Source organism: Rissa tridactyla, chromosome 14 (genome assembly GCF_028500815.1).
Source record: "Rissa tridactyla isolate bRisTri1 chromosome 14, bRisTri1.patW.cur.20221130, whole genome shotgun sequence".
Classification (NCBI taxonomy): domain Eukaryota; kingdom Metazoa; phylum Chordata; class Aves; order Charadriiformes; family Laridae; genus Rissa; species Rissa tridactyla.
Genome location: NC_071479.1, coordinates 5,387,024 through 5,402,916, shown reverse-complemented (window position 1 = coordinate 5,402,916; position 15,893 = coordinate 5,387,024). Strand labels below are relative to the sequence as shown.

Sequence of the window (15,893 nt, the reverse complement as noted above, 5' to 3'; positions counted from 1 at the left end):
GCCACCCAACCAACAAACCCACAAATAAATGCAAGAGTAGTTGCACAAGGAAAACTTTAACTTATTTTTTCCTGAACTAGTCGGTTTTCCAAACTTTTTCCACAGAACTTCGCCTTTGCCATCTAGAGCACCTCAGGCGTGTGTATTAGGGAATTTGCACCTGCCTTGTTCATGCTCTAACAGCTGCAGAGCTTCGACGCCGTTGCTCCCGGAGGGGCCTGCGCCAAGCTCCGACACAGACTCCCCTTCTAAATCCAAAGATGACACAGAGTTGGAGCGATTTGAAGGACCTGTGAATACAGAATTTACTGTAAATCTCATTTGAATAACAGTTCCTAAATATACAGCATTAACAATCCAAGACACAATTAACTCGAAAGATGAGAAGAAATGAAGTAGCAGTTCCAACATAAAATACTGAATTGATGAACTAAATGTATATTTGCTCTACTCTTGAGCGCTATTCTAGGGATACTTAACCCGCACTGTGATTCGTACTTCTGACACTTACAGTACCATACAAATTATAATAATCTACAAATACACTACCAGAAATGGCTGGAATCTCACCACTACCATACTTAACTGTAACTAAAAAGTCAATAAAGTCTTCGCCATTAATTTCTTTACTCGTCCATGAATTTTTTTTCTTATTTTGAGGAGTGAGAAAGCAAAAACTAAACTATGGAAGTTGTACAAAATGCATGCTGAGTGATCTGTACAAACCTCTTCAATACCACAAATAAACGCTTTACTGTGTTTGAGGTTCATAAAAAGGAGTTGTCCGGAGTCCAGAAACTATTCTGAGATATGTAATAGCTTATTAAAACATGATGAAAAGTAAATCTATTTTAATAATTAGTACTGCACTTAAGTTTAAAAAAAAGAAATAATCCCTCTTTTCACTTTCTAAATACACTTTTTTTTTTTAATTCCTAATTCTCAGGCTCAGTTGTGCCTTTGCAGGTCAACATTTAGCTCCAGACTTCTTTTCTCTGAATGGCTCTCAGGGTAAAGTAGCAGTCTTCAAAACGGCAAAGATGATATGCTGTATTTAACAGATGTTCCTTTTATAGTTAAGGCAAAAAAACAAAAAAAAGGGACAAAACTTCTTCAAGACTTAAGTAGCCCTTCACCTTCAGATATTCCTTCCAGATTATCACTGCAGAGGGAAAAGCGCAAGGTTTTATCAGGTTTACCATGGAGTTTGTTTTCATCAACAGGGACATCTCCTTGTCCGCCATCTGCAAGCTGCATATTTAAGACCTGGAGAGTCAGGAAAAGAAACAAGACTTCCTTAAAATAATCTATTTTTCAGATAATTGAACAATAAACAAAACATTGCACACATTTTTTGCATTTTTTTTCCCCTGAATGTTAATGGCATAATCAAATTTCTAACATTCCATTTGAAAAAAGACAGCTATCTCCAAAGTTCAGAGCCTGGAGAGAACGTAAGGTAACCAAGATGTGAACATAAGGCAAGTCCTGATAATAACGGAGCCACCAGCTCCCTCATCACTAATATAATATGGAAACTGTTCATTATGAGGCTGCAAAAGGAGATAATCAGAATCATCAGGCTAGGCAGTAAAGATGAAGCAGAAGTTACAGCTGGTGAAAGGAAAGGCTGTAAAACCAGCCTTAACCTAAGCAACACAGTCCAAAGGTGTTCATGGCAACGTGACCACAGCTCCGCCTGCACAAGAAGCTGGGCCTGTGCATTTCAAGTCTGAGCTGCCAAAAACGTCGGGATCAGTGTTCCAGTTCTGTCATTCACCTGTGCCACTTGATCCAAAGGACAGAGCACGCAGACAGATAACTGAATCAGTTCCTTCAGGCTCAGAAATAACAGCCCAAGTTTGCTCTTAAGCATGTTTGATGGCAAAGCCTCTTCATAAATCTGCCAGGTTCATTTTTCCTTTGTTAATATACTGCTTTTCACACCTTGCAGATATATTAAGTCAGGAAAGTGAGTCAAGGGAAATTTGAAAGGTACAACCCCCGACTTCAGTAAAATAAAGTAAGGATTTTAATTCCCATTCTGGATTTATTACCCAAACTTAACTGTCTCAACTTCATCGTTCTGCTATTAGAGAACACAGAAGCTGTACTTTTCACAATATCCGAGACCTGATAGTTTTTGCATACCTCATTTTCTGACATCATTCCTGGAGTAATCTGTGGACCTGTCCCCAAAGAAATCACCAGCACTTCTTCCGGCTGAACCTCTGGGATAGTCTCCTGGGAGGATCCCTCATGATCTCCATGCTGATCCATTAGAATATTTGATCTGCTTCTGCTACGAGTTGCTAAGAGAGTATTTTGAAACATCAACATTAGAAAGCTTTCCCTTGTTTAAGGAGGAAAAAAAGACAAGACCATGGAAATATGGAATGGCAATGTTTTGAATTAATAATATCATACTAAATAAACTTACAAAATTAAAAGTCATATTAGACTTTGAGAGATGGAACTAATGTTTAAAGTTGAGTACTGAACTGTGAAAAAGCAAACTTTCAACACAGAAGTTTGGAGAAAGAAGCTCTACTATGGCCTGTTTGCCTACACAAATTCAGTGTATTCCAATCGCAGAAAGACCCTTAATATATTAATTGAGAAAATTAAGAAGTTTGTTACCAACAAAAAAAAAGCCTAGGTTCCTGTGGTTTATAACTCTGTTTAATTATTTTATTTAGAAGTTTTTTCTGCTAAAAAGCAGGGAAATCTTATTCTAACAGGTGTCTCAAACTCAGACACACAATTCAACACCAGGTGCTTTACTTTGATTATTTTGTGACTCTTTATCAGACTTTTCAAGTAGCCTCATATTCCCACATTTGGCACCGTGGAAGGAAAAACGCCCACATGGAATTAAGATTTCTAAGTATGGCAGCATGACACCAGTTATTTCTTTATTTGATCCAGGCAAAACAAGGCAAGTGTGCAGAAGTCACAGCCAAATTTTGATTATCACACAAAAGCACACAAGGTGTTTTTAAAAACTACACGTACATACAAAATGAGTTTCATATAGAAATCAATGAAGAAATCTGAAAAAGCAACTGATTGCCAAAGTAAACCAAAGGCATGCTTAAGTCATGTGTTATAAGTAAAAGTTTCACAGAGAAGAACGGAAAGAGGGCATTACCCACCAAAAGGGGTTACTAGAGTTATATGAGCTGAAAGATTGGTAGCAGAAGTATCCCAGGCAGTAATGGCTGCCAATTGCTGTCCTGGATTTCGAGAGCATTAAAATGAAACAAAAGAAATAAAAACTTTGAGCAAAAACTATTTTATACCATAAAAATGAATGCTGTTGTGCCACTACGCTGTAGGCATAAAACCAGAACCATTCAGAAGCAGAGTTAAAACAACATGGGATAGGTTTGGTTTGGGGTTGGTTTTGTGGGGTTTTTTGCCACTGATAGGGCTCTACATATTTTCATCCTGTTACACAGTAACACCAAATCTCTCAAACAAACAAATATATCCCATGTGCTCATATTCACGTAAATATACACTGAAGAAGAGTACCACACTTCTTATTTTAAGACAAAATATTATTGAAATGGAAGAGTTCAAAACCCAGAAATCCTATTCAAAAAAAGGATAAAATCCCACCAAACATAAAATTGCATTACAACATACTAACAATTGGAATTAGACCAGGCAAATAATGGAGAAAGAAGAAAGTTTCTCTTCTCAACACACACTCTAAAAGTTCTGCTCTTGCTTTTTCATCCTCTTCCACATTTGCTCTCTTCTGAGACACAAAAATTTCAAACTTATTTCATCCCACTGACTAAATGTCATCACTTCCATCTTACCACTTTCCTAAGCAATCTTCCCTCTAGACCTGCTTCCCATCTTCAAACTTTCCCTAGATTATCATTGCGCTAGCATGACTATCAACCACTCCAGCGTTTTTCTCAAGTTCAATCCAGAGTGAGGAAGCTCACCATCAGAAAGTAAGGAAATTACCCGGCTTTCTATGCAAAAGAAAATTCTTCACTATCTACACAGAAAAAGTAGGAACTGAAGGCACAGTCGAAGAGTAACGCCAAGAGATGACTGAAAAAATGGCACAGAAAATGGACCAAGGTATCAGAAATCATGCAAGAAGTCCGCTTACTCTCCTTACCTATTGGCAATCGATTTTTTTTGTTAGCTGGAGTAGTTGCAGGGGAAAGTTGTGGAGTATTATAGGGAGTCATTTCAAGGCTGCTGCTTTTCCCTGGTCTGTTCTGGGGTAGGTTTGCCAGCAAGTTTTCCAAAGCCATCCGATCTTCCTTAAGCTGATCGCTTGACATTACATTCCGCATAAAGCCAACCTAAAAGTTTAGAATTAGTGTTGGTAAGAATTACGGCATAAATTATTAGCCCTGTTTATCCTACCTGTAAACACATGGGGACAAGTTTATACTATTTCTTTTTAAGAACTTAAGGTATTACCAGACTAGTTAGCTGGCTGTATGTCATGTAAACCACTGTTCTACTCAAGCCCTCCAGAAGGTTAACAGAAGACATTGGAGGAGTTTCAACCGCACGCCCATCAATAACTACATCCAGGAAAGCAGCCACACAGCTCTGCAAAGAGAAGAAATTGTTTTTAAATGCGAGACCATTTACTAGAGGTTGGAAAGAACATAACTTATGCAAGAGTTAAGTAGTTACATAACAACATAAGTTTTGCTTCCTGCTTTTAAAATCTTAGGATAAAATACCACATATCACTAAAACCAGTAAAAAGCGAGCAAGGAAAGCATGCAAGTAGTTTTAACATTTCCTCCATTCCTTTTCTGCATTCAAAAGTGTTACTTACTCAAGTGTCCTCTTACAGTTTTTAAAAAAATTAAACTGTTTCATGGCAATTAAACTGCCCCTTCCTGAAGAATCTGCTGAGCACAGACTAAAAGCGAAATAAGGAAGGAACACACAGTATCACTTTCTAATCTGAGTGAATGTTACTTGTATAGTAACTGTGTAACTTTGTACGATGACTGTGTAACAATTATAGGTAGCATGGAAACATGGAAATTACACAACCAAATCAACAGTTTTTTAAACATATGACAATACATCAAAAATCACTTGTTTCACTGTTCCTCTGACGACACTAATTTCAGTATTGCTATGGATGATTCATACTAACAAAGGAAAAGCTGAACAAAAACCCCAAAACTACACAAAAAAGGAACAGAAGTTCCTTGCAGTAATAAGTTACTTCGTTTCAAACCAGACTTCATACAAGAGTTGTTTTCAGATCAAAGCGTTTTCTTTAGGTTCAGTAGAAAAACCACAGACAGTAATTCAGCATTTCAGTTTAAAAGTTAACTTGCTTTTATTTTTTTTGTATTTTATTTTAAGAAGTATTATGTCACAGTAGAAGCAAGAATCCCCAACCCTTAATTCTAGTACTCAAGATTTTTTCCCAGCTTTGTACAGGATTTAATCTGCTTTTCAGTACATGTAACTGGAAGTTAAATGCTTAGTAAGCCCCCAGCAATGTCTGAAAAAAGAGACTGCAGAAGGATGAAGTCCACACATGAGCCTTAGCTTTTTTTAGTCTTGATTCTTACTTTGTCAAATTTAGCAAGGTTGCTCTTCATCCGTGGATCTCCCTCTTCAGAACCTGTCATCGCCAATTGCTGCAGAAGTCTCCCAACCTGAAACAAAAAAGAAGTATGAAGAATAAGCACTTCAAAACAAAATCATGATGGACCCAATTATAAAACATAAGTTAAGACAACTCCTCCATTCTAATTTTTTTTTTCATTTAATACTCTGAGAAATACTTCTGATTGAGTGTACAGAGTCTTGTACTAGCTTTCAGGGTAGAAAAAATGCAAGAAGCTTTAGAAAGAAGCAGTCATTGCATTTAACAAGAAAATCCGCACACACAGTATGCTACGAGCATCCGTACTTCCCCCCGTCCCAGGAACAAAGCATGTTTTGTTTTTGCAACACGTCAGAATTGAGAGTTGAATCTAGGTCATCTTAAACCTAGAGATTTTAAATGGCTGTATGTATCTTACTAAGAATATGTTGGAGGAAAAAAAAAAACCAAAGGCAAGAGGGCTAACACTTGTTTCTGAGCATATATTCCTTATTAACCTCCAACTGCAAAACAACTCTCAATTTTAAAGAGTCGCCAGCTGCAAGCTCTGCTACGACACACAAGCAGTGACACAGGAGAGGACTGCTAATGTGTTTTAGAAAAACACTGGCAAGGCCCTGTCAGTAACGGCCTAGGTAAAACTCCCCAGAATGATTACACTGCGAGAATCACTCACTGCCCGGTTTATAGACAACATTAAAAAGTAGGTTTTGTTACTTGTGTGGGGAATATCCTGAGTCAGAGAAGTGTTGCTTAATACCTTCAGACTATACCTCTACAAAGTACCATTAAATTGCTCAAGTGTTTGCACAAAGACAAAAATTTGTCATGAGGGTTGGGGAATACTCTAAGGTCTAATGATACGGTAGAGAGCTACCCACCAGAAACACTGGTCATTATTGCCAGGCAAGAAGGTTTTTTCAGCAAAATATTCCATTATTTTGTACAATACCTGGCATGATATTTAACATTAGCAAGAACAACACAACACTTGTTTACACACATTCCAGAATTTATCTTACAGTCACTTTTGCTTCCATCCCTTAAAACAGCTTTTCTAAAGTACATTTGCAACTCTTCTAAAAGATAAAGGAATATGCTATCATTTTTTTAAGTCATTATTTTAAGCAAACAGATAAACTTTAGAGCATGCCTTTTCAGCAACAATTAATATAAAAATTTTCTTAGCATTCGTCTTACGGGTAGGAGGGACAGTACCTTTACCTTTACTGTAGGAACATCAGTTCTAGTGAAAAAAAAAAGGCCAAGAACATTTCTCTCTCTTTTTTTTTTTTTTTTTTTTTTTAGACTATTTTCAAGAGAATCATACCTGCATCAGATTAAATCTTGCCACCTCATTTATAGGAGCATCAGAAATGATTCCATACTGTTCTGGGTTAACGATTGCAGGACAGATGAAACACGCTAGAAGAAGATCTGTGCACATCGCTCTGACCTCCCCAACCTCCAGCCTGTCTACACACGAGAGCGTTTTGTACATTTGTGACACAATCCACCTCAAGCTGTGAGGAAAACAGTAAGTGTTTTGTTTGAGATAGCCAATGAATTTGTTCACCAGGGTCACCAGTTTGGCCTCATTGGAGTCAACCATCTCTTGGACTCTTTGCTTGAACTTTTCTGTGCCTTTCTCTCCAAATAACTTTTCCTGTTGCACTGGAGAGAATCTCTCAATTAACTTGTTGGGATCAGTTTCCAGGTGGTCTTCATCTTCAACCAGAAGCTGCATGATTGGCTCGTGTAAAGTTGCAGTAAGAAAAAGTTTTGCAGAAAAGAGTCCTTCAGAGAAAAGTTTGAATAAGATGCTGAAGGCACAGGTGCCTCGTCTCAGCAGCCGCCTTGGGTTGTCGCTTTCTTTGAGTTCAAATTCTATCAAGTAACGGAGGACCTGGAGGAGGTAGCTCTCATCCTCCTGCATGATGCAATTGCCATAAATGGATGTAAAGACTGTGTGAATGACACTCTGAGTGTTGTCCTGGTTGAGCTTCTCTCCGGCAACCAGGCAAGATGCAATAAGCCTAGGGTTCTCCCTCAATCTGTTTAGGAATTCTCCATAAGCAGTCTCCTGAAATCCCAACTGCTTATAACCATCCACAAACTGCGTGTCCTCCAAGACTTTAGCATGCTGGCAACATTCAGCAGGAGAAGCTTCGGCACTTCAAAGAAAAACATTGAAACAGTTTAAGTAACTCTTAAGCAAACAAACTTCATAAAAGATGCCACTGGTCAGTCTACTAACAAGACTACCACCAAGGAAAAATGTCTTTCCATATATTTAATATAGGTGATCTGCAAATTCAGAAATAAGGGGAGTTTGTTCCCATAAACTATGAACAGAAGCAAAACAAACAGATATATTAAAAAAAGGTAGCTTAAACAGCTAACAAGTAAGTTTCAGGTGAGTCAGATTCCCTAGTTGAGATTTGCTTTAAAAGCTTACTATTTTTATGATTAGTACAGCAAAGGACTCCAGATACTAAGTACGAAAAATCAGATGTATTTGCTGCAATTCATGGAAGTTTATGAGCTTGTTTTCCCCAGGACCACCCCCACCCCTCCAAGTCACCTTGTTATGATCAGTCTGTCCAAGTTAATCCTTTGCTGCTTGGAAATCCATGCTGTGCGGTACAGCTTTTCAGCTGTCTTCAATACATCTGCATTGAGCCTTTGAATAAGTTGCTTTTCTGAGTTTACATACAGCCGTTCCTGCTTGAGGTGATGTGCCAGCGTGTGTATATCCAGCTTCACCATCTTGGGCAGCGAGCGGATGACACAGTACTCACTGTGACAGGGAGAAAATGAAACAGGTGAATTCCAAACAGTTTGGGAACAAGTTCTGTCAGCGTCAATGAAGTGATAAGCAGGTCATAAACTTAGTCTTAGCAGTAAATACTGCTGTGCCCCTTCCATGTTAGCATATTCATATGTTCTCTCAAATCCACAGCCCACCACTTAATGACTGAGTCACTCTTTCTTAATGCAAGGTTTCCTAATTGACAATTTCATTAACCCCTTGTTATGTCAGCATATCAGGGACACTTGCATAGTAGCCAATGATATTTTCAACTCACATTCACGAGCTGAAATAGTAATACAGTACAGCACTACAAAACTCCTCCACCACACCTCCAATAACAAAGATAAGAAAGTGGCCATTACTTGGAGAGATGCGGCCCTCACTACAGTGTAGGTGACACAAGCTCAGGGAGAGGAAGAGGAGCCCGATTCCGACCCACTGTCTGGTGAATAGGCAAAAAGATTTCCGCGCTTACTACTTTGTCCTAAAGCGCACCCACATAACACAGCACTATCCAAGTGCTTCGGTGTGATTATCTCTGGCATCCCAAATTACCCCCTCTCACCTAATGCATAAGACGCACCAAGCTCCCAATATCAGTCTTTTCTGCAAAAAAAAATTTAAATAATAGTAATATTACAAATTTAAAAAAAAAATAATCAAGGAGTATCAATATCCAGATAAGGCAGAAGTTGGAAATAAGTCTGGAGACTCTGCTCAACAGTAGAATTCATTCAGAAAAAAAATTCCTCAAATATTTAAATTCAGAAGACTATTTCTTTGGCCTTGATCCAAAAATGTTGCTTTAAAGAGAGAAAAACTGAAACAACCGTAGGCTTTCATAGCACATCAGGGACAAAAAAATCTACACAAACTACTGTTATGTCTCAATGTAACATCAGCTCTAACTTCCTAATTAGAAAACACTGTAGTTACCAGCTAGCAGTTAGATAAACAAAGAGTACCATGATATTCAAAACAAGTTCAAGGAGCTAAACCATTTAAAAATTAACTCTGTGGAAGAAAAAAACCCCATCAATTGCATTAATGCTGGCAAGGGAAGGGGTAGAATCATGCAGATCAGATTATTTTTCCATGGAATTAATGATTAACTGCTCTATGTCTTCTTCCACACCAGAACAAACAGCCATACTAGCTAATCTGGGAAGAAAATGGGTTTGATCAGATATAATCTGTAACAGCTATCTGTCAGATATATTGGTAATAGACATACGTCAGGGCTGTGAAGGGATCTGATGATGAACCCTTCAAAGCCATGCCACCATTAAACGAAAAATTTCCTTCCCATGACTCTAGAGGAGCCTTGCTCCACAAGACCATTTAAAGCATGCTTGAGAAACTACAAATAATGTACCATGCACTGGCCTAATGCTCTCCCCTTTTAGTGTTTTAAAGATCTGTGGTTCACTGCTCAGCATAGCAGGAGATGATCTTCTCTGAAGAATACAGATTAGCTCCCTAATTAGACACAGGTTTTACATTTGTTGGGGTTTTTTTTCAGTGTGTGGAGAAAGCCTGATAACCAGGTGCACTGACAACCATCACTGCGCGTGTAATTAAGTTCTTCCATCTAGGTTTTAACCTCACAACCAAAACCCTAGCAGAGACAAAAAGTGATGCTGTCACAAGCCTATATGCATAAAAAATTGCAATCCTGTTACACCTGATGGTTTAAGAATCATTCCTAGGAAATATAGACAGAAAAATCCTCAAAGAAAAAAACCCAAAAGCCCAAACAAAAAAACCCAGCAACCCTAATCAGTGGCTACAGCTCATATATCCAAAGGTAAGATTAAGCAAGGAACTTGAAGGATGCAATCGTTTAGATGTTTTTAACTAGGACAGTCTCAGAGAAATGATTAGAAAAGAAACACTGATGTTACTGCCAAAGTTCTTTGAGAAACAAATAATGAATTCTTGCAACAAATTTATTTTTAGTCACAGAATTTTAGGGCTCACAAAAAAGATAGCATTAAACTTGATACTGCCTGTAAACACAGTAATAACTAGTTATTAGGCTATGAGCTATTGATATCAGCCAGGTAAAAGAAGTTGCATCCATAAAAATATGCAGACACGAGATCTATAGAACCACATTCTGTCTTTTCAGCTTTCTGCTGCGAGGCCATACTTAAGAGTTGCTCATAGTTTATCAAACCTTAACAGTTTTAGTTGACATTTTTCATTTTAAGTTGTCTGCCCACAGGCTCCACTTTTCTGGACAGAAAGTTAGTCCCAGCGGTTCTCCTACTTGTGAGCAAGTTTGGGGAAGGAACAGGAGACCCACATGGGGTACCCGCTGTGAACAGCCTGTTGACTTCACCTGCGTTCCTATGCCTTTGCCTTGTCAAATTTCAAAACAAGTTTCTATTTTTGTGTCACTCGTTATAAACACATTTAACTATAGACAAGCTGATTACACGGCTTCTGAGGTGTCTCTTATACTTACAAGTTATTTCTCTCACTGGTTTGCTCAGTGTCTTTTGATTTTTTGACTAGAGAAGATGTTTTCAGCATCAGGGATGGGCTAAGTGCTCTGACAGCCTTCAGCCCCTGAGGAAAAGCTGTTCTTTCCTCCCCTGGCCCACAGGTGGGAACAAACTCCAGTCAGCAAAAGAGACAAAGGTGGCCTGAAAGCAATATACTTTTTCTGGTAAGTTATGATTATCAAAATAGCAGTTAAATTGCTGGTAACCTTTTCTGGAGCTATGGACAATCAAAAAAAAAATAAAAATCAGTTAATAGTCAGAAAGTAAATAAGACTCCCACACTCCAGAGTCCTAATACACATGCATATAATTCACCTATCCAGCATGCAAAAAGACAACAGAATAGTAGAAAAGGTCAGACTACTGCAAAACAATATTGTACCATCTGTGATGCCACATGAAAAAAAGAGACAGTATGGGCCTCGCCCATACTCAGAAAGCAAAGTTACCACCTAACATACAAATGATTTGGGCATCTCTTCGTGATAGAGCATCACAGCAATTAAAAAAAGACACTGAAGCACTGAGTGACTGTGAGAAGTTGCACACTGCTGTGCATTTTAATTTTTCATAAACTCGTTACCACCATGAACTTCAGGCCCAAAACAAAACAAGGCTCCGAGGACTACCATTACCTGCATCTGCACTTCTAAACATACTGGTCCCATGACTACTTGATAATATCCTATCAGTTGGCCACTACCCATGTGTCTGTCTTATCTGTCTCTACTATAGAACAGCAGAAATAACAAAAGCAAGAGGAGAATTGATTTGGAACTGAACCGTAGCAGGTTATTAAGTACCACCGCTTTGTCAAGAGCTATGAAAATCCACAGGATTTTCCTGTGGATCCGCAGGAAGTCAACTGCACGACAGCAGTTTTCACCCTATGTATAAGAAGAAGCGATCAGCAGCGTCTCTGCTATGAGGAGGAATGCCTCATTCACTCCCATTTACCAGATTTTAAAACCAAATTATTCTGAAGTCACACAAGTATAGCAAGCAACACTGCAAACAACTTTGTCTTCACCGTAAGTTTCCGGCAGACATTTGAGAACACTAGAGATGTAAAGAAGGTAGTTTGATACACACGGTACTTCAGCAGGCTTCAGACGGGCACTAAAGAAAACCTGCAGCGCAGTAAAGAAACTCCAAAAAACCTAGCTAAGCAAGATGCACACGCTATTACTCTATTCAGATACTGATACCATTAACATAGCCTGTCTATGTCTATTGTACCACTAGCACACCTACATGACACACACTGCTCCCCTCCAAAACCCTCTTCCCTTTACGATCAGCATGAAAAGACAACAGTTGCATTCTCTGACCTTCCCAGGCTATGCAACGCTCGTTCCACGCCAGCATTCAGGACAAGAGCTGTAGAAGCAATTAGCCACAGTTACGTATTTGGTAACACACCACAGAAGGCAGCATTAGAGCAGAGTGAGCTGCTGCAGCTTCAGCTGGTACTAATTCCAGAAAGTTGTTTATCAGATTACCTTATCAGTTTCTCATAAACAAAAAGGTGCCCATAATTGTCCAATTACCTGGTTTGTGACTACCATGCACCGTACTTGAAATAACAGATATCTGTACATAGGTGTATAAAGGAGACAGTTTAGGAAATGTAGATACCCAACAGTCTGCTGTGGCTGAAGAAACAACAGATATTAAATAGTTCCGCTACGTGCAAATTATTTTTCAATCCTGGCAATTTCATTTTGATATGAAAGCATTTCAAATTTTTGTCAGTTATTTCAAGACTGCTTACTAACCTACCAAAAGCTGTGACACAGTAAGAGAAACTTAGCACAACAACTCAAACAATTTCACTTTGTGATGCTCCACCATATCAACAACCAAGATTGCACGACCTGACAGCATCTAAGATGTTTTGCCCTGCTATTAGCATGACTCAAGTTTGTTCAGAGCCCAAGAAAATCTATGCCTCTGATGAACGCAGGACATAGACTGCTTCCTACATTTAAAAGTCCTGGAAAACACCGCATTTAATCTTTGGGTACTGAACTCCAGCTTACAAAGTATGTGGTTTTGTAGTGTTGCACACAGGAACAAGCAACATCTCTATTGAATATTTCTGCAATTCAGTTGACAGAAAAGAGATTAAGCAAAGTAGTAAATACAGCCAGTACACCAGATTCTTCTTCCTCCTCCAGCGTTTCCTGCTCAGGGTTATTTGCTCCTCCTGAGTCTCACTACACAAGACTCAACTTCCAAAGCAAGTTTGGGCAGATCTAATGTAGGCAGGGCAGGGCAAGGCAAAACTGAAATCACTCCGTCTTACTGAAAAATAATTCCTAGGCGAGCTTGAATAGCTTCCATGCTAATCCACCCCAGATGAAGCACCTCTTTCTTCATTAATATTTATAGTAATAACTAACAAGCCTTATTTCTTTATATAAGCTAACAGCCTATCTCCCAAAGTTGAGCTAAAAAAATCTATTTTCCAGTAGGATAGTTCACCGTGACTGAGGAGTTATCTGCTGAACTCTCACATTACAATAGCCGCCATCTCAAAACATGCGTACAACATACAAAATGCACTTCAATTTGCTACAGTTCAACTCTCTAATCAATATTAAGAAACTCATACCTCAAGTTTGTTTCTGCCCAGTGGCTGCTCTGCTGCTAGCATTGAACACACTATCTACCCTGCAAGATTTCTGTGCAAGGAGCACCTCGCTTCTCATGCCCCTTAACAGAACTTACCAGTAATGCACAGGATCAGTTGGCTATTAAACTATCTATTATGGTATTACTGTGTTGCGTAAAATCAACTAAAGCATATAGCCATGCTAAAATCTACTCCAGTTGCTCATGATGCTAGAAAGAGGAGTTCCCCTTATGTAAGGAGTTGACTAATAAAACTTTTAGTCAGAAGACGTGCAGAACTCGAAGCTGCTCAAACCGACAAAAACAACCTGTTCCCAGCCCCTTCGCTCGAGACTAGCTCCCGTCTTCGCTGTGAAACATCCCCTCAGTGGTCCACCATGAAGGGCAGTAGCTGCTATTAAGGATAGAGTATATCCTCCAGGACCTGACAAATCCCACAGCAAAACCCCCATGTGCAGCATCTTAAATATTTTCGAAGCCTCCACGGTAGCAGCAGTTCAGAAGTCCATTTCCTAATATTGCCATCCTGCTGCTTTTACAGAAGCGCAGTATTTCAGATTTCACATACTGTCTGTACCATTCCCCACTCCATCATCTTCAAATTGCAGCTCTACTTGCGAGGCAAGTGCATTGTCCACAAAAATAGCATTCTACCTATCAGTAAGTGTAGTGTCACATGCTGGGTTTGAGAGCTTAATCGCAACGGCTCTCTTTCCTTCAGAGCACAGTATCATGACTTTGCAAGAAAAAAGACAGATACCCGCTTGATCAAGCTCTTCAGCATTGAGGGCCTATTAGTAACAAAAAAGGGAAGTCACCATACTCATCAAGTTACAAGTTTTAAACCTGCAAAACATGAAAGCCATAAAGGAGAGACGGCAGCGACATTCATGCCGAGAGCGACTCGTTGCCCAATCCCACAGCACCCGAGAGCCGAGAGGGCCCCAGCAGCCAAGTGCTTCAATTTTTCGAATACCTCCGCAAACCTCAAGAACTACCGGTTCCCGGACACTAACATGGCAGGTAGGGCTGGCTCCGGCTGACAGAGAAAAAAAAGGCACAGATAAAAAAACACTCGAGGAAATCTTACGGCCAACTTTGCTGGGTCGCCCCCCACCGCTCCCAGGGCACCAGCGTTTCCCCCCTGCACATGGCTCTGGACAAACCTCCCTCCCCGCAGTTAAATATAAATAAATCCAGCCTACCTACCGGCGGCTCGCTCCCCCCGAGAAGCCGCCGCCCGCCTTCCCCCTCGCTTCCCTGAAAAACCAAAGGGTTTTGTCAGGCCCCGGGGCCGGCGGGCTGGCTGCGGCCTCGCCTTCCTCCCCCTCCCCGCTCCTCCTCCTCCTCCTCCTCCGAGGCAGGCGGAGGGGAGGGAGGGGAAAAGGAGCCAAACGGTACCGCGGAGCCGAGGAAGGGGGTAAACGAACGCGTCTCTTACCCGCCCAGAGCCCCGGCTCCGCCGCCCGGCTCCCGCTGCGGCCCCGAGTCAGGCGCGGCGCGGCGCGGCACTGCGCAGGCGGCGGGCGGCGACGGCGACCGAGCTCCTGGGACATGTAGTCCCCTCCATCGGGGCCACGGAGTTCCTCTGACAGGCGACATAGGAGTCCCTTAGCCGGGGATATGGAGTTTTTTGGCCGGGTCCGGGCGGAGCGGGAGCCGATGGCAGAGCAGAGCTCCGCTGGCAGCGCCCGCTCCACCCGGCCCCGGCCCATGCTTTTTGATGTTGGGTTGGTGGTTTTTGGGTGGTGTTTTTTTTCAGTCCCTGTTGTAGAGGTAGTTTAGGGAGCCGGCACTTATCGATAGGACATCTCTATATAGAATCGTCCAGGCTGGAAGGGATCTTTGAGATCAAGCCCAAGCATCAACCCAACATTGACAGAAACGTCACTAAAACATGACCCCTCAGCATCACGGCTTTTAAATATCTCCAGGGATGGTGATTCCACCACTTCTCTGTGCAGCCTGTCCCTGGGCAGTGTTTGATAAGCCGTTCGGTGAAGAAATTTTTCCTAATTTCCCATCTAAACCTCCCCTGGCACAACTTGAGGACACTTCCTCTTGTCCTATCGTTTATTAATTTGGAGAAGAGACTGACCCCCACCTCACTACACCCTCCTTTCAGGGAGTTGTAGAGAGCAACAAGGTCTCCCCTCAGCCTCCTTTTCTCCAGATTAAACAATCCCCGTTCCCTCAGCTGCTCCTCATAAGACTTGTTCTCCAGACCCCTCACCACCTTCGTTAGGACACGCTCCACAATCTCAATGTCTATCGTGTGTTTCATCTCCAGGTGCGTTACCGACAGGTAAGA

General features: G+C 40.7%; 1 protein-coding gene across 7 annotated transcripts in view; it reads right to left on the bottom strand.

The window, feature by feature from the left end:
* The window catches only part of GAPVD1 (GTPase activating protein and VPS9 domains 1), a 29,800-nt gene extending 14,661 nt beyond the window's left edge, over positions 1 to 15,139 (bottom strand). For 2 of the 7 annotated variants that reach the window (XM_054220344.1, XM_054220347.1), the window contains exons 1-9: positions 15,024 to 15,139; positions 8,205 to 8,420; positions 6,951 to 7,794; positions 5,583 to 5,669; positions 4,456 to 4,590; positions 4,145 to 4,334; positions 2,152 to 2,312; positions 1,137 to 1,266; positions 165 to 290 (exon numbers count right to left, since the gene is read on the bottom strand). In XM_054220344.1, the coding sequence (XP_054076319.1) occupies positions 165 to 290; positions 1,137 to 1,266; positions 2,152 to 2,312; positions 4,145 to 4,334; positions 4,456 to 4,590; positions 5,583 to 5,669; positions 6,951 to 7,794; positions 8,205 to 8,389 (1,858 nt within the window). In that variant the 5' untranslated portion in view covers positions 8,390 to 8,420; positions 15,024 to 15,139. Of the gene's footprint in view, positions 1 to 164; positions 291 to 1,136; positions 1,267 to 2,151; positions 2,313 to 3,155; positions 3,237 to 4,144; positions 4,335 to 4,455; positions 4,591 to 5,582; positions 5,670 to 6,950; positions 7,795 to 8,204; positions 8,421 to 9,000; positions 9,021 to 14,558; positions 14,622 to 14,787; positions 14,861 to 15,023 lie in introns of those variants that run through there. The other 5 variants (XM_054220351.1, XM_054220346.1, XM_054220348.1 and 2 more) reach the window with 5 other exon arrangements.
* Between the last annotated feature and the right edge of the window lie 754 nt (positions 15,140 to 15,893).